The following is a 19,114-nucleotide window of genomic DNA, read 5'->3' on the forward strand; positions in this document are numbered from 1 at the left end:
TGACCTTTAGGCAACTGTAAATGCTCAACCAATGTTTCTGAGTACCACCCTTCTCTTGCAAATGTTGTTAACCTGAAAACAAACTCTTTTCCCATAACCCACTGGAAGTTCTTCTGTTTCCTTGACCAACTCATGCCAAACCCCAGCTGACTTACCCAACACATCATGACTTCTGTTGGGTGTCAACTACACATCAACAGGATCATTCTTGATATATGATTCCACTGCAATCAGTGCAAACAATAGTCTGGCATAGAGGAGAGACCCAATACAATCAAGATCAATTTAATGATTCCCTAGTGTGTGAGAGATGTTGGATCTGGCAATGCAGATGGCTGGTATGAATAAGAAAGGGAAGGTCCTGACTCTCAAGGATCTCTGAATCTTCAGGGAAGTAGACGCCTTAGTAGATGCTCCCATGTCAGATGCTGCGGGGTGCGAGGAGGGCGCTATTCACAGTGGGTGAAGGGACAGGGCAAAGCGCAAGTCACCAGCACTTGGACAGAAGGCAAGGTGTCTAGGGTAGAGAGGGAACAGAGAGCCAACAGCTCCCATTGCTGTTTAAGTTTCCTGGGGCTGGAAAGCAGAACACGATCCCCACTTTCTTTGAGGAACCCTGGAGGAACTCAGGGTGCAGGCAGCAGCGGCAGCAAATGGTAAGAAGAAATGGTGGGAAGAAATCAGAAGAGCTTCACCCTGAGCCCTGGAAGAGTCCTTCCACCCATCACCCCATATCTTCCACCTGCTCGGCGGAGTCCCTTCCCTCCTAGGTCCCATGACCTGTGCTTCATTTGTCCTTTTGATGCCTCCCTGAAACCTGGAAAGTCTTATTCAGTGCTTCTAGCTCCTGTAGACTCTTCCTCCATCTGCTCTGATATTAGCTCAGTGAGTCTCTCTGCTCTTAACCAGGAGGGATGTCACCAGTCGGTGGTGTCAGGCCCCAAGATACCCTGATTTCCCTTCCCTGCATTCTGCCCCAGGCCTGCCCACCCTCATCATCTTTGCCATGCCTTACCCAATCTGTGCCCAGCACCTCCCCCATGATCTTAATCCCAGGTGATGTGATGCAGGAGGCCCTCTACAGCATCCCTGACTAAACATGTCCACTCACTGGGAACTCATTGCCTCTTGAGTCAACTCTTTCTATTATGGCACAATTCAGTTATAAGAAACTTCTTCCCTGCATTAATGAGAAAGTTACTTTGCTGCAACTCTTATGTATTGGCCCTGGTCTGACCTTTAGGGCACCGTGAATAAGTCTAACTCATCTTCCACAGCTTCAAGGCTAAGCATGCAGACAACCAAGATTCAAGTCCCTGCTCTGTCATTCACTTGCTCGGTAGTGCTGGACGATTGATTTCCTTACCTTCCTCGGCCTCCATTTCCTCGTCTGGAAAATGGAGGTGATAACAGCACTTAGCTCATAAGAGTTATATCAAGATTGAGTGAATTAATAGATACAAATTAATAGATACAAAGCTCTTAAGATAGCAACTGACACATAATAAGGGCTCAGTAAATTCTATTATCTGAAGAGAGCTGTCTTATGTCCTGCTTTAGTCACTCCCTTTTTCCTTAACATCCTTTTAAAAATACACTTCACATAGCATGAATCCTACATCCCTCCAGCCTTTGTTTCTCTTCCATTTTAGTTTGATTCACACTCTCATGATGCCACCCCCACTGAAAAGTGGAGTCACTGCTCCACATGACCTGGAAGCTGTTCTTCTACTAATGTGGTGATGACTAACTTCAATGAAGCTGTATTACCCAGGGGCTCACGGTGACCTTGTGGCCAGCTCAAATCCCAGGGATGAGTGCTCCAAGAAGTTCTCCCTCCTCTTCTACCTGTGCAAGTGCTCCAAGCTCCTCTGCACCCTCTAGACTTTCCAGGTATGCAATCTGTATGTTCTCATGTGTCTCCTCCTCCCTATTCCCTAGGCTCCATAGCGGCTCTTTATTTAAAGGGTGCCTAGTCTTAAAGCAGACCAGGTAATCTTCCTCTTCAACAACACCTTGCAAATTGAGCACACGATCATTGTAGATTTTGCTTGAGTTGTGCCTGCTTATGGTGAATCTTTGCCTGTCTTCCGGTCCTCTGTGAAGCATTGACTTTAGCCTATGCAGGAGTAAGGTCTTATCCTTATTCTATCTATTCCTTCCACATGCTCAAGGCTCACAGGGCAGCGGCCTGGCCTGTGGTGTTTTCTATGTGTCTCACAGAGAGCAGCACGTGAGCAAATACGTGATGCAGCACCTAGGAGGATCTTGTGGTCCTGCTGCTGCTTGTGAGTCTCTGTTTCCTCTCAGCTTCCCCACTTGGGGACATCCTGTTCCTCTGGCTGCTATGGATGAGGGCCCAACAGTCTGAAAGACGCCTGGCCAGGCAGGGAAGAAGTGAGTAGCTCTGACGCACCCTACTTCCCTCCCCTCTCCAAACTCTTGGCTATTTTTTTTTTCTTTATTTTCCTTCCTGTGTTGAAAGAGCTATGGGGCCTGGACCATGGTAGGGTTTCCTGGGGACATTCCATAAATTCCTCATGGGCTGTTTCTCTGGAGAGGGTGGGGGCAAGTGGCTGGGTAAATGGGAGGCCAGCGGGGAGCCCGGGTGTGAAATCAGGTACCTCAAAGGAGTGTGGGTGGAAAGGAAGGGTAAGCTGCATAGAGGAGGAAGGAGGGGTATAATGAGCTCATAGCAACAGTCAAAGAGAGGACAAGAACAGTGAGAAAGAGCAGGCAACTCACAGGTTGGCACAAGCTGTGGGTGACCACGCCCCCAGCCTTGCTCTTGAACCCACTGACTTGCTTCCACAGTGACTTGTCTGCTAGGGCTCCTGTAGGGCTCAGAGAACTTGGCCAGCCTGGGTGTGTGGCTTGGAAAGACGCCAAGGAGCCCCCTGCATGTGCTGTGTGAGATGCACAGAGACATGGAGAGGATCAGCACAGGGGTCCCTTGAAGACGGGGTCGTTGTTTCTTTATTCGTTCCCCATTCACCTCATGCATCCAGCCAATGCTCATCCCTTAATTCAAATCCAGGGCTAAAGAGAGTGGAGATGGTAGCCTCTGGCTGAACTCTGTAGCAAGCCTGAGCCTGAAAATGATTCCTAGCCTCCATCCCTGGGCTCCACAGCTGCTTCTTTAAGTAAAAAGGGTGCCAAGTTGGGGGTCAGGGCAAGAAGTGACTTGTCCTAGGTCTTTCTGAGTGAACAAGTCAAGTTTCTTCCCTAGGTCTTATTTTCCCTGCTGAGAAATGGCGGTATTGGGCAGCTATTAGGCTCTCTAAGATTTCTTATTTTCAACAGTTTTGGAGCCCATCGGATGAGTGAGCACTTGGTGAAGCAACTCAGGAGGAAAGAGAGAATACGTATGAAGAAAGCATGATTTTCCTTGAATAGAACTTTCGAGAGAATGAAGAAGACAAGAGACTCACACAAATAGAATCTGTACCAGCAACCAACACTGAGAGAAAAGGACAATGGAAAGCTCTGATCACCAGCCCGTGGTGGTGGCTTCTACCGCTCCTTAGAAAGGCTTAGTGCTGGGGCTGGGAATGTGGCTCAGGCGGTAGCGCGCTCGCCTGGCATGCGTGCGGCCCGGGTTCGATCCCCAGCACCACATACAAAGATGTTGTGTCCCCCGAGAACTAAGAAGTAAATATTTAAAAAAAAATTAAAAAAAAAAAAGAAAGGCTTGGTGCAATTTAGAAAATGGTGGCCCCTCTGGGCAGAGGAACTAGGAAGAGAAAGATCCACTGGGCAGATGCCTAAACCACAGAGTAGATGGCAGGACAAGGAGAGCTCAGGCTGAAGTTCAACCCCCACAAGGCCTGTTGGCCCAATGCCGTGTACCAGAAGAAATTTTCCCAACTAGATGTTGTAACCCTGGCTGAGAAGGGAAGTGGCCAGCCTCAAGGGTCCAAGAGGAGCTGTGTCCAGTAGAATAGGCCACTTTTCGATCTTAGTGAACAAACAGGACAAGTCTTTCCTGTTCCCTTTTTGAGAAAGCAAACCAAAGGACTAGGTTTGTCCCCTCTGAAATGTACTGGAACGTCAAGACAGGGTCCTCAGCCCCAGGCAGAGTAGAGCACACAGAATAAGAGTAAGTAGGGTCCGTTTCCAAGAACCAGAGAGCTCTAGAAGGTTCAGACCAGTTCTTGTCACCTTCTCTGGGGTGAAGCAGAACAAGCAGAACATGGAAATTCTTCCTCAGGCTCTCTCCCAGCCACCCTCCTTCCACATTCCAGACAGCAGCCCTCCCAGGTCTCTGAATGGGGATTAAGAGGAAGGAGCTCCAGGGGGAATGATGTCAACATCAAAAGGTGAGACACAGGAGGTTCTGCATGTGCGCTGACCCACAGGTGCTGGGACTGAGGAGAGGTAGCGGGAGGTAAACTGGGAAAAGGGGATTAGCTAGGAGCGGAAAGAACGTAGCTGCTATAATCCCACATAATGAACCGGATTGTGCTCCCTGTCCGCGCACTAAGCGCTAGACAAGCAGGTACATGCTCCTGGCTTCAGCTTGCTGCACCAGAGGACTCCCATGCTGCCAGCCTCAGACAGCCTGTTCCCTCCAGCTGGCAGAGGCACCCAGGGAGGCAGGGGATGAAATGTCTACTTCCTCCAAACTGCTCAGATCTGAGTGAGGAGATGGGGAGGGAAAAGTCTACGAGAAAAGACAGATGCATGGCCTCTCGCCTGGGCTTCACCCACCATCAGAGAGCAGCGACCGTCCTTGGCCCTAGCTCTTCAGAATTCAGACCCACAATGTGCTTCAACCAACTTCTTCCAATCCGCAAATGCTCTTGACCAGCACAATCAATTCTACAAGTCCTAGTGAGGGGTTTATAATGTGGGTTATTCATAGCATACATACTAAAAAAAAAAAAAAATCAGTTCTAGTTGATTTGAGAATGAGGAGTGATTTTTTTTTTCCACCTTAGGCAAGGTACTGTCCCCATTTCTTGAGATTTGGCAATACTGAAATATGTTTGTGTTCCCTAGACATCCACTGACTGATGGCCAGAGGACACAGAAGATGAGCCACAAAATTGACCCCTGCCTATCTCCCTTTCTACCCTGTTTTCCTCAAGAAAATGAAGAGGTGTTTGTAGTTAAATCTTTGCCAACAGCCACCTTCCAGAAAAGACCCTCCGCTGAGGGCGGAAGGGCATCAGAGCAGCCAGGCTCACAGACTCTTACCTTCTTCAGTTTGCCACTCTTGGTGCCCACAAAGACCACACTGTAGCCATTGTAAACGTAGGAGGCCACGGAGGTCATACGGTCCCGACTGGTGGTGTAGAGGGTCAGCCCCTCCACTGGAGTGGAGCCTCCGAGGGGCTGATTGATGTCCAGTCCACAGAAGTTGTCATCGATGGGGACCGGCTGGAAGGGAAAGGAGTTGGCATGAAGAACAGTGAAGGCATAGCAGAGTCACTTCAAATTATCCCCATTTTTAGTCGCCAGCCAGAGGCCACTCAGCCTCACACAGTCACAGGCATGGGGCTCCGGGCTGTAACACATGCTGCGAACCAAAGTTCTCCACCAACTGGACCACAAATCGCATGCCTGCTGGCTCTGGTGGCATCAGATCATGAGCAGTCATCTTCCTTCATCTGGAGTCACCTGCACCCACCCTTCTGCCAGGAGAATCAGGCTCCATTTGTAAAGTTTATTGCTTGAATTCATTTTCTTGTGATTTTAATGTCCCTGTGGACCATGTCATTCTGTGACACTCTTTCTATTTTAGACAAGGGTCTCCTCAGTGGACATTAACCCTTAAGGTAACATAAAAAAAATTTCTACATCCAGGAGAGAGTTTCTCTCTCTCTCTCTCTCTCTCTCTCTCTCTCTCTCTCTCTCTCTCTCTCTCTCTCTCTTGAGAAAGCTCATGTTCCTTGAGACACATCTTGAACCACTCAACTCTCATTGCTATCTGCTACCCTGGGAATACTTGGCAATTGTCAAAATAATATTGGACACCGCCTTCTACTTTGGAACAAAGTAATCAACCAAAGCCTTAGTTTCTTCATTTGGAATAATATCTTCCCATTTTTTTTTCTGATAGAATGATGGAGGAACAAATGAAATAATGCATTTGAAAGAATTCTGCTAAGTTATATAACCATTTCCACTATTGTACATTATAGGTTAGTGTTTGGGAAACAAAATTTAAAGATAATTTTTCCTACCGCCTACCTTTTAAAGGGAGTGGTGGCGTGCTGGTATAAAGAGTATTTGTCGGGAGGGACTGGGTCATCTTTAAAAGATCACCTTCAGCAAGTAAAAAAAGAAAATCTGTGGGACACAAGTGGGGAGACCTGGATCCCTGTTCTACTGCTAACTGGCTGTGTCATCTCAGGTCAGCAGCATCCTATTTTGGAGGCATTAAAGGGACCATGAAATGAATGATTTTTAACATTTCTTTCAGATAAGGAATGAATGAATGAATGAACGAATCAATCAATCAAAGAAGGAAAAGAGGCTGTGTGCTTCCTGAGGGCAGGGCTCATGGAAGAGTTTGCACCCTCTGAACCATGCCTGGCATGAACTGGGCCCTGATGGGTACCCTGAGACACCCCAGTTGTCTGCACCTCATAGAATCTTATGGAAAGACTGCAGAATCTGGGTCTGAAAGAGGCCTGAATCTTGGGCAGCTGCTTCTTCCGGGTCTGGAAAGGTGGAGGAAGAAAAGAGAAGAAAGAAAATGGCCATCTGGAGAAGCACAGAAAGCCTCAAGGAGATGCTTGCCCTGTATTCCCCTCAAACGCCTTTTCTCACCCTCACCAGGGAAGAGCGGCTGACACATCACTTGTTGACAGCCTCATTTCCTTGGAATAATTGGTTTATAAGCTACAGCATGTGATTTTTTTTTAAGCCAGGGACTTCCCTTCCATTCTCTTCTCCATTCTCAAGGGAATAGAGACTTATTTATTTCTTGTGGTTCCTTGGTGTTTTGTAGAGATCAGCTGCTCTTGTGACTAGTAGGAACGATGGAGCAGTGGTGTATTCTTTAGAACAGGAACTCAGTTTTTAGGTTAAGCATGACCTTGAACTCTGGGCAAAATGGAGCCCCCACACAGCGGAAGGAATGAGCTTCCTGGGAAGAAGATGCAGCAGTGACATGCTGGTGCCAGCTCACAAGAGATGACTGTGTGCATTTCTGCATTCGGTGACATTGTGTTGGTGCTTGAAATCAGCCATGGTGGGAATATTTACACCATGGGAAACTGGCAAATGTTGCCAACAAGGGCTTTTTCTCCCTGCTCTGCCTGCATAGAGCCAGTTATTTACTATTTACAGCATATCACTGGGCCAGTGATAGAAACTTCTAGCTCCCTACAAAGGCTGATGGTGTCATCAGTCACTACCTTTTACACTATCTTTTTCTCCTTCTCATCCTACACAGTAGGCAGTAGCTGCGCTGGTAAAAGTTAGCCGATCCACACTGTAGTCCTGTCTTTATTGCTACCCAGAGGCATGACCTTGATATTACATGTAGACTCTCAGCCTCAGTTTTCTCCTCTGTAAAGTACAAGGACTGGACCAGTGATCATCAAGCTTCCTTTCAGCTCCAAGTCCTTGATTTCATGACTTTGGCTTTTCTCCAGAAGCTTGTAAAACTACAGATTCTGAGCACAGTTGTAACTATTGAGAAATAAGATACCGAAGCACAACCAAAACAAAACCCTGGTAATCGTGGATTTCTCTACATTCTTCCTGACTCTAGAATCTCTAGCTTTGTAAATGAAATGGTTTATACTGAGGCCAAACCCCTGGGATTTGGCTGGCATTTCTTTCTCTCCTCTATTTCTTTCTCAACACATTGTTAGATATTCCCAACCACCTGATGCTCCTTTACTTTTGCTCCAAATGGTGAGAGCTTGAAGTATGACTTTCCTTAGAGGCGGGGCGGCTAAACAGAGCTTGAACTCAGAAGTCATTTGGAAGGAACTGAATTCAAACTCCTGCCTTATTTTTTGGAGTTACATGGATTTAAGAAATTTGTGTAGACTATTGAGTCTTTTTTTTTCCATCTGAAAAATGGAGATGAGAATTCTTGCTTGGTAGGGTCATTGTAAAAATGAAGTGAGCTAACACCTAAGTGACCCAGCACAGCCTTTAGTATATAGCTGTTATTCCACCAGTGACAATCCCTTTCCTCACACCTTTTCTGAAGGTAAAGCTCAAATTCTTGACCTGAAAGTTCCATGGTAGCTCAGAGATCATTTAAAGCTAAATTCTGGGATTACAGAATCTCTGGTTGATAATTAGCCCCCTCAAAGACCACCAAAATACCTCTGGATCCCCAGTTCTGGGATGCTTTTGATAAGATAGACCTGTAAGGGGCACTTCCTCTTGCATACCTGCTGTTAAGGCCACACCCAGAAGGTATGACCCAGCAGCTGAGGGGTGGAAGGTGAGGGGCTATTCTCTCTGAGGTTTCTGGTCCCTCTGCTGTTACCTCTCTCCCACTGCCTTTGCTGTCCTTTGGTCGCTAGCCCAGGCTTGTCTCTCTGCACCACCACTGGAGCAGAGCAGGGTGTCGTCTTCCTCTTTCCTCTGGCTCAGAAGCATGCAGGAATCAGCGGTTTCCTCCTGACAAGACCCACTCTGGATTATGGGAACCTGGCTGGTCTCTGCATGGAGTTAACCCTTGCATCTCCTCTCTGCTTCTCCTGATAGGTTAGGGACATTGATCATAATGTTTCAGTTGGAGATTATCTGGTCCAGCTTCCTCATTTTATAAAAGTAAGATAAGAAAGCAAATAACTGGCTCTTTATTATTATGATTAGAATTAATAATCATAGCTGCCCATTTGTTAAATAAATGCTCATTATGTGCAAGGTATTGAACTGTGCATTTTATGGGCATTTTCTCTTTGATCCTCATAATAACCATGAAAAGGGGGTAATATTATTTCTATTTTGAAGATAAAAAAAAAATTATGGCTCAGACCAGGTACCTAACTTGCCCAAGGTCACATAGGGCATAAGTGGTAAAAGTAATTTTTAATCTCATCTGTTGGACTTCAAAGCCTATTGCCTTAACCCTTATCCTAGAGGATCGGCACATTAAGAGAGAAACAGAAGCCTAGCTGGGACCTGGTCTGTATTCTTTCTCCAGAAGTGGGTTTTGGGTGTAACAGCAGGCACCCTCAACTCCAAGTACTCAGAAGACAGTTATGTGCCTCAATCTCAGGTTATTTCCCCAGCTGTAGATGCGGAGGCCAAAGCCCTTTGCACAGAAAACTATTTTTAGCACTTGACATACCCTCCAACTGTTAACTAACATGCCAGGCATGGTGTTATCGTTGTCATATATTTTCTCATCTGATCATCCCATGAGATGGACAACATGCTCCCCATTTCACAGATCAGAATCTAAAGATGTTAAAGTTACTTTTGAAGCAAGAAATAGAACAGATAAGATTTGAACCTTGGTTTTGGTTATAGAAGCCCAAACCCTTGATCACTACATTTTGTCACCCCCCCTTTCTTTATCCCTTTCTCTGACTAGATTATGAGATCTGAGAAAGTGGTGATCATGTTTTTGTTTTTTTTTTTCATGTTTGCATTTCCAGTACCTAGAACAGTGCCTGGAACTCAGATGATTTTCAGTACCCTTTTGTTAAATGGACGGAAAGATGGTAGATGAATGAATGATAGAAGGGTATAGAGATGGAGAGAAGGGAGGTTACAGGAAGGGAGGGAAATAGGAGAGATGGATGAATAGATGGATGGACAGATTAAGAGATTAAGGGAAGCAGAAAGGGAAGAGAAATGGAGAGATGGAGGATAGATGAATGAACGGAGAGAGAGGGAAGGGGGAATGGATGGATGCAGGGAAAGGTGGATGGAAGGGATGGTGGATCCCTTTAATGGTAGCATCCTGAGTCTCTGACAAGTGCTATATTTATTTATTTATTTTTGTCTCTGATTTTCTTGTCTCTGCTGTCTTCATGTTTAAATCTTGAGGACAGCCTTCTCATCCTTTGCACGGACTCCTGATTTTTCTTTTTCAGTTTTCAAGCTATCTTCAAGTTTGATTTCTTTCCTTCTCCTCTGACTCAGCTACCCAATGCTCCCTCACTTGGCCCCCACAGTGGCCTATTGCCTGCATGTACACATGGGGTCTCATTCCCTCTGTCCAGCCTCACCTACTGCTCTCTCTTGCTTAGCTAATCTGGCTGCAGTGGCCTCCTTGCAAACACTCCAGACATGTCCTGAATTCTTTTACTTGCTGCCCCCTCTCTGGAACACTTTCCCCAATACTTGCATGTCTCCCTCTCTTCCCTTGCTCCATGTTTGCTGCAACACCATTCTCAGTGAGTCAATCCTCTCAGCTAATTACTTTCTCCCTCTCCCTTGTTTGATTTTTTCCCCTACAGCAATGATCACCATTTCGCAGACTGCAAATTTATGTGTTACATCTTGTTCTCTAGTAAGTAAGCTTCATGAGGGCAGGGAGCTTGATTGTGCGGCTCACCAAGCACATAAAACAGCACCTGGAATATACTTGGAATTATTTAATGAACTGACAAGTCCCAAGTATCTGGGGTAAGCAAGACCTTGGGTTATGGGTTTGATACTACTTGATAATCTGACCCTAACAATCTTTCTCATTTATAGCCCCTGGAAGTTTGGAAAAGGGGTGTGCAGAGGGACAATGGAAAGCAAAGGCAGAGCCCCATGGTGAACAACGGGGAGCAGAGGGGAGCGGGCACCTCCTTACCGCTTTGGTGCACTGCACATCTTTCCCCAGCAGCCAGTTGAGCTCCAAATTGCCCTCGCCCTGGTAGCAGGACTGCAGGCGCTCCTTGATCTGCAAGTTGATGGCCCGGATGGGGAAGGCACAGAGGGCGGAGTCATCAGGTGGATGGTGATACTGCTTCTGCCCTTTGGAGAAGATGGCGAAGAGCACATCATCCTGGCTGCTGATGTTGAAGGCCTGGGCTAGCGCATCCCCAGGCTTGGCGAGGTAAGCAGCCTGCAAGAGGCGGTATTCCACTCCTGCACGTGTGCAGCCGAAGGGCAGAGACACGTAGGAGTGGAACTTGGGGTCATCCTTGCAAAGACGCACGATACGGGAAGTGTAGAAGAGGTCCCCGGCGGAATTGATGGCCACACCCTCGGGGGTCTCGGGCTGGACAGTGAGAAAGTAGACGAAGCCCCCGCTGGCGAAGCCATAGATGTAGAAGATGTCAAAGTGGGAGACCAGGGCCAAGGTGTCAGAAGGGATCTTAATGAGGGAGGAGACGAAATCGCTGTGGAGCTCATAGTCCAGCATGGCCGAGGACTCGGGGTCGCGGGGCAGCTTGCGGCTGGACAGCGTGGGGAAGTAATCCTGCTTGCCGTCCACCGCCGTGCCGATGAAGAGCTTGCCGTCCTCCCCCTCGGAGCGCACGATCACTCCGTACATGGTGCCGGTCTTGTTGACGCTGGACAAGTAGTGCTCCTTCTTGTGGGATGGCTCCACCAAGATGAAGAGGTCGTCGAGACGCAGCAGCTTGCAGACGCCCTGGTAGAGGCTGCCACAGGCCAGCAGGCGGTTCTCGGAGTAGTCAATGATGAGCAGCTTGTTGACGTTGTTGGTGAGGGTGAGCACCTCGCTGCAGGGCTGCACAATCAGGGGCGGGTAGCAAGACTTGTTGTCCTCCTCCGGCCCTGTCTTGTGAGCCACCTGGATGGTCAGGTTGCCCGTTAGCTTGTAGACCCGGTTGATGGCCCCCACATACACCGCCCCTGTCCCGCGGTGCACAGTCAAGTGGTTGAAGGTCCAGTCTCGGTTTTCCGAGTGGAAGGTGCTGAACTGAGGCATGCCGGCTGTTGGGGGGGCCAACAGCACCCAGACCACTGAGAGTAGGACCACAGACCGGCTGTCAATCTGTGGGGCCCATGGCCAGGGCCTCCTCTGTTCCATCCTGAGAGGGACAGGGTGGAGGAGACCACTCCTCCGTGTTCTTCTACTCCACTTTCCTGGCTTGGCCCTCACATGGTTCTGGAAAACACAAGGCAGAGTGAGTGGTCAGACTGACAATAAGTTGCAGGGGAAGTGAATTGGATTGCTTGACCCAGGGTCCCAGCCCTGGCTAGCTCTATGAGTCTCTTCCTTCTGTATGTCAGTTTTTCTATTTTTAACATACTTTTTCCCTCTTAGGGATGTTCAGGGAATCCTATTATCTATTTTGGTCTCCAGCCTTTATGCTGTAAAATACTTTTTTTTTTTTTAAACTTTACAAAGCATCTCTATTTCTGTCCTCTGAAGACATCGTTTTATCTCTCAGAGAGGTTAAAAGACTGCTTAAGTTCACCCAGCCAGTCAATGCCCATGTCAAGACTGAAGCCAGTTTTCCCCACCCAATTGTCAGGTCTTACCTCAGGCGAGTAGACATCTCTCCTGGTTTTTAAAAGCTTGTTAGGAAGCCCTCCTCCCTCCTGTTCTCCTGAGAGTCTGATATCACAAATAAAATTCCTTCTTATTTCAGACTCCCATTGCCTCACGCTGCTGTGCTTTTTTACTTTTACCCTGAGTGACGATGGTGCCCCTCGGCCTCTTCTCCAGAAAGAAGCACCCCCGATCTTTAGCTGTTAAAACTCGTTAGGAAAGGAAAATATGCTGTACCCAGTAAGACTGGGATTCTCATAAGTGCCATTCAGGAGCCTGAAAAGCCTTCAAGGGAAGGGTAGCCAACTCCTATCCCTTTGACTAGAGAATGTGCAGCCACTGCCTCCTAGGAGCCAGGTGGCCAGATCCTGGGGACACTTTCAACTTCTCAGCAGGTGGAAACACGGGGAGCTGGTCTTGCTAAAGGGTCTGGCTATCTGGGTCCAGTTTCAGTCACCTGGGGTAGGAGCTCTGGGTTGGGAACATGCGAGGAGGAGCAGAGAGAGGCAAGCTGAGATCAGTCTCATCCAGCCACACAGAGGCCTCCCAAGTGCTCAGGCATCCGTGAAATCAGCACTGGGCCCCAGTGGCCATGCCCCAAGCCCTGTCTCCAGCCCTGACTGCTTTACTCCTGTCTGCATTCCAAGGAAGCTGCCCAGAGAGCTGGGTAGGGCTCCAGAGGACAGCCTGTAGAGACAGTCCCCCACCCCAGGCAAGAGGGTGGGAGGGCAGAGAGTGGAGCCAGTGGTGATCATGCTCTTCCTGACTTTCAGGGAGAGGGACAGTAGCTACATGGCAGCAGCACCAGGAGGAGGAAGCAGTGAGCTGTCTGGCAGAGAGATCTTTTCTCCAGCTGGACAGATCACCCGGCAACCTCCTCAGACAAGTCCAGACAGAACTCTGGGCCCAGGAGGAGGCAGGAATGGAAATGGTCAAGCAGGGGATGGAGGATTTGCTCTGAGGCAGCTTAGAAGAGCCCAACCTGTCCCTTCTACTCCGCAATCTGGGTTGTCATTAGAACAGACACCACTTTGAGAATCCCTACCAGTTTTTTCTGTATGTATTTAGAAATTCCTCTTCCTGCTCCTCAACTTTGTATCCGAGACCTGGCAGCCACCATGGTGCCAGGGGAGGTCCCACCTAACTAACTGCTCCCTCTAACTAGACTCCACTGGGGTGTTTTGGGGTGACTCAGGAGGCCTCGTGCTTCCTTGGAAAGAGGAAGGCAGCAGGAGACTCAGGCTGACCTCAGCTACTCCGCCACAGCCCTTCCGGCCCCACGCGCACACACCACACCGGCAAAGGCTCCCAATACACACAGCTTTCGGTTTGAAAACCAGAAGTTATTTTTAGCTATGTCCTGAGGCCGGTAGCAGGACGTGAATTCCTCAAGAGGAGCTGCGGAAAGGAAATAACAGAATCCTCAAATTCTCCAGCTGGACAGGGAATTGCAAGAGATGGTTCTTTGTAAATCTGTCTCCCTGGGTAGGAAAAGTTTCTTTAGCTACAGGTGGAGAGTAGTGCCCCACCAGGAGTGGTGAGAAGGAGGCTAATTGTCAACACACTGTGCCTGGGGTTTTGCACTTAGGAAAGAGCTCTCTGAAACACAATTGCACTGAATTTGTGCAGAGGATAATCCTGCTTTCTTCACAACATACATGCACATAGGTTTTTAGCTTGTGTGTGTGCAGGGGAGGGGTCCTATAGTGGAGCTAATATCAAAAAACATGTGTGAGGTTAAAATCAATCATCTCACCTCCCTTCAGAGTATCCTCTCAAGATAGAGTTTAAATAGTGAGTGGCTTTTGTTGTTAGAATTGGGAACAAGTTTGGGACCTTGGGCAACTTGAGCCCCATCTCCCTTTCTGGTAGAATGGGGATAATTACAGTACCTAGCTCTCTGGACCCCATGAAAGTTAATGTGACAATGTGGAGAGAGCTTAGCATGGCTGCTGATACACAATGAGCACTTCACTCTTATTAGTTGTTATTATTATCATTGAAAGCTCCCAGAGAAACAGCACTTTAGAAATCCTGCCAGAGCGCTCCTTCTTTTTTTGATTATATTTATTCTTCTTTCCCATGGGATGAGCATTATGAATGGATCTTGGCTCCACACCCCTCCCTGACCAGTGACAGAGCTCAATCTGGGAAGCAGGTGGCAGGAAAAGGGAAGAGGCTCAAGACGATCACCTCTGTCATACTACTTGCACCAGTCCCAATATAGCCTCTCCATGGACTTCAGGGGGGCTGGTGGAAGTGCAGGACCCTGTCAGCTGGACTGATAATGGGACACTTGGCCTGATGACTAGAAAGCATGGAGTCACAGGGCAGGAGGAAGACTGGAACCCTGAGTTAATCTGTGCCTGTTGTCATTCATGAATTGGACCAGTGGCTTTTAGACTGATCTACCATCTCCCTGAGCCCTATTTCTTGATCTTAAAACAGAGTATGTTGAATTAGTCAGCCTGTAAGATTTCTTCTTCCAGATGAAATGAGGACTTGAGGCCTGGTTCCTTCAGTGCCTGGAGTCTCAGATTCTGGTAGCAGCTACAGTCCTTCTCTCCTACCTGGTGAGGCTCATTAGGTTAGGTGTTCACAACAGATGGCTACAGTCTGCCCCTTTTCCTCTCACCCCCTCTAGCATCTGTTCTGGGACACTCTGGTGCTGGTGACCAGCCAGGGAATGCATCCCACTGGGCCCAGTGACCACCCACTCTGGGACAGCTGTTGCTCAACATAGAATAGCCAAGGGGAGGGATGCTCTTGTGCTGTGGCAGGTGGAGGGGAGGTTTGCAACCCACCTTGTTGAGTATGAGCTTCACAAGGACAGTGATTGCAAGACCAAGAAAGAACCTCCTTATTACCATGCCAGAACTGATGTTATCAAGTGAGTCTTCTAAAACAAGGCTCCAGGGACAAGTGTCAGGCCTCCTGTGTGAGTTCAGAGTAAGTGAAAGGATGCCCACCTTAGTGTCTTTGATGCATGATGGTGTCACAGTTAAGTGCAGGAGCTCTGGATTTAGATGCTGAGATTCAAACAGAGCTATAGCTTTGTAAACGTGGTCAAGGTACTTGGCCATTCTGTGATGTCATCACACTGCTTATCAAAATGGGTTTAGTACCAGCATCTGCCATGCAGGATTATTAGGATGAAATCAATGAACATTTATAAAGAGCTTAGAACAGTGCCCAACCCATTTTAAGTGTTCAGGATATACTAGCTTTTATTATTAGCGAGTATGTGTTGATATTTCCAGTTCCTCTCCTCCATCCACCCCATGATCTGTCTTAGAATGAATTTCCATCCTCAGTTTGGTAAAAGCCAGGGAACATATATCATGACCTCATGCACCTAGCATTTCCTCGTAACCCCTATTTTCTGCTAGCACCCGCCTCAGGGTTTTCTTTTTAATAACAATGCCCTCTTCTATCACATCTTCTCTCTCTGTTTAGCTTATGAAGTCACTTGTCACATGCATTCTCAAGAGCTGAAACTGGCCTAGCTTCTGTTTTTCTATCAACTTCCCTCTCCCCCACAGCCATTCTCAAACCAGGACATGCTGCTTTGGGACTCTCACCTTATCTGCAGAGCCTCCCATTACATCTTAGAGTGCTCCCCATGCCAAGGAGAGGGCAGGTTTGCCTCTTTGGGAAGCAAAAGCCATTAAATATTTTATTGGGAGGGCCTGATGACACCATCTCCCTCTCAGGATCCAGGAGGCAGGTGTTGGTGACAGCCAGTGAAGCCATCTGATCCCTTCCTGATCAGCTGCTGCAGGCATCAGGGGCAAAGCACGGGGGAAATGACAATCAGCCATTTGCAGTTCAGCTCAGTAGAAGGTTCTCTCTGCCACCTGTTCTGAAGCTTTTCAGAAGGTCTAGGTGTCGGTGCTCCACGTTTTACTCATTGGGAATGGAGCTGGGGGCAGAATAGGGCTCAGAGTTGGATACAGTTCTGCCAGATTGAGCTACAAGTTCACATTAGTAGATCTCACACCTTGGGCCCCACCTGTAGACCCACCATCACCACTCCCTCCATTGCCATCACCATCCTATTGCTGAGGGTTTTTAAAATGGTAGCAGTAAAGGTGCCGATTACTATTAATGCACTTATGGGTGGGGCCCAAAGCCAGGATCCTGAGGAGCCAGATGGAGATGGGGAAAACTCAGCATGAAAATGAGGACTGAGAGATCAGAGAAGACTTGGAAGCTGCTCCTGGAACCCACCGGACCTCCTGCTTCTCTGTGGCACAGGGAAGTCCATCGTCTTCCCGGGCTCACCTTTCTAACTAGCTGTGCCTCTGAGCAGGACTTTGGAGGTGGGTGCTGGATGGTTAGGAGATTACTCCAACTCACCACTTTTATTTTTTCAGATGAGGAAATCAAAGTCTGTAGAAAGAAAAATCAATTGTTCAAGGTGACTCAGAATGAGTCAGGGACAAGTTGCAATCAGAACCCAGACCTTTGTGACAAGAAATCTGGAACTTACTTCCTAGGTGGAAGGGTCCTGGGAGGTGGCTGTCCTGTTAGGGCAAAAAAAAGGTGCCTTTGATGGTGGCTCCAAGTGAGGGTGGCACTCACTGGGCCTGCGCTGGGAGATGGCAGATTCAAAGAGGCGCAGGATGAATGGGCAGAGAGATGAAAGAGATGTTGTCGGAATGGCTCCCTTTCCTGTCAGGGGAGAATGACCTCCTCTAGCCTCTTGTAGCTCAGGCAGGCCCAAGAAAACGTCACACTGAGGAATGTCACCTACATTGTGTTGGGGGAGGGGGCTAGGGTGTCCTGGGCCACATCCCTCTGCAGATGTGGAGCCTGATGGAAAAGGGGAAAGGGCAAGCATGAAAATGAGGGCTGTGAGGTCAGGGAAGAGCTGGCAGCTGCTCCTAAGACCCACCTGGCCTCCTGCCTCTCTGTGGCAGAGGGGACAGGTCTGATTTCATCTAAGCACAGAATGCTGCTCCCTCTTACAAGAGTTAGCTGCATTAGAAGAAACAGAAGGTAGATATTCAGGGATTCAGCCTATCTAGAGAGGATCCTGGGCACGCACTGCCAAGGAGATTGTGGAATTTGCTGACACTGAATTTTCTTGCTGGCTGTCTAGGAACAAGTTTACCCAGAGGCAGGGGATGGGTCCTGGTCCTGGTGATGTCAGAAGGCTCCTTTTGGTTTCAGATTTCTATGCATTCAAATCCATGAGGATTATCATCTACATGTGAGATTCTGAGGCCCCTGCTTGTCCCATGTGAGTGGAGTGGTGCTGAAGGGCCCATCTGAAGGTCCCTTGGGCAGTAGAACGTGCAAACATTCCAGTGTCATTGTAACTCGGACCTCAGAGGTAGTCCAGGCACGTTGGGCAGCACAAGGTGAGGAAGAGGGCGAACGTGGAGGCCCCGGGTGACGCCTGCAGCTGAAAGGCCTCAATTAGAGTGAAAGGAGTTATCTGGTATTTAAATAATTATTAGATTGAAGGAATAATCATGGGTTTGAGCTGATTTTTTCCCCACTGTCACCCTGATGGCGTCTATAATATTATTATTCAAATGCCCATGCTTCTCATTGAGAAGGGACCAAGAGAGAGAGGGAGGGTGGGGGAGGGGTGGGGAGCGGCAAGGGGGTGGGGAGAGCTGCTCATTTAATCTCCATGTGACAGGGCTGCAGGAGGTACGATTAGTCTTTTTCTTATTTCAGCTGTCACTCATGCACAGACACCAAGATTGTTATTAGCGTTATTTTATGCACGCGATTTAAAGGGAAGGGGGGGAGGGGTGTGGGGTGAGAGGGAGAATTTCCTACTGAAAATAACGGGACCAAAGGAACAATTTAGATGTCACTGCTCTACCAGCTGCGTTTGCTTCATTAATCGAATGTCATTTTCCCCCTAGACTCTGTGCTGTTATGTGAAGCTAAGTGGCTAGACCTCACTCCAGAGCAGAGGATAAGGAAGGGGAGAGGGGAGAGGAGGGGAGAGGGGAGAAAAACGGAGCTCTTGCCCGTTGGCACCCTTGGCATGTCCTGAGGTGAGGTGGGTGACACTAGGGCTCCTCCAGGGTGGGCCAAGGCAGCTTGGCGGGAAAATTTCTACCCAATCAACCTTTCTCGCTATGAGAAGTGAGAGATGGGTCTCTACTTGTCTTCACAGACACAATTCATTTCACAGGTGGGATCAAGTAGATTCAATTTCCAATAACCAGAGATCCCAAGAAGGAAATTTGGGGCACTTCACCAGTCCCCATCAGTAATGAGGGAAGAAGCTTCTTTCCAGGTGGGCACCTGGGCTGCCTGACCAGGGCTGTGTGTAGCTCTCTGTTCTGGCAAAAGTCCTTGGATCCTACAAAACGGCATGACAGTGACAGGCTAGGTGTGACCCCAGTAGTGAGCAGGGGTGACACACTAGTATCAGGACTGGGTTTGGGGCAAAAAATGTGGGACAACAGGTGTTAAAGTTTGAATTGTGTCCTCTGTGTTAAAGTCCTAACCCCAGGACCTCAGAGTGTGACTGTCTTTGGAGCAAGGCTCTTTGCAGAGGTAGTGCAGTTAACATGAGGATGTGACAGGAGGCGGTATGTCTGGTGTTCTCATAAGAAGAGGAAATGCTGGCCCAAAGACAGAAGTACGCTGAGGCACAACAATGTGAAGAGGCGTAGGTGGAAGACGTCCTCTACAAGCCAAGGACAAAAGCCTGGAGCGAATGTCTCCCTCACAGCCCTCAAAAGGACTCAACCTCTC

General features: G+C 48.2%; 1 protein-coding gene across 1 annotated transcript in view; it reads right to left on the reverse strand.

Moving 5' to 3' along the window:
* Plxna2 (plexin A2) overlaps positions 1-19,114 on the reverse strand; it is a 208,152-nt gene that overhangs the window by 171,467 nt on the left and 17,571 nt on the right. Inside the window, exons 2-3 of the mRNA XM_078022741.1 lie at positions 10,733-11,998; positions 5,200-5,382 (exon numbers count right to left, since the gene is read on the reverse strand). Coding sequence (XP_077878867.1) covers positions 5,200-5,382; positions 10,733-11,920 — 1,371 coding nt within the window. The 5' untranslated portion in view covers positions 11,921-11,998. The remainder of the gene's footprint in view (positions 1-5,199; positions 5,383-10,732; positions 11,999-19,114) is intronic.

The sequence above is a fragment of the Ictidomys tridecemlineatus genome, chromosome 10, assembly GCF_052094955.1.
Source record: "Ictidomys tridecemlineatus isolate mIctTri1 chromosome 10, mIctTri1.hap1, whole genome shotgun sequence".
Taxonomy (NCBI): Eukaryota; Metazoa; Chordata; class Mammalia; order Rodentia; family Sciuridae; genus Ictidomys; species Ictidomys tridecemlineatus.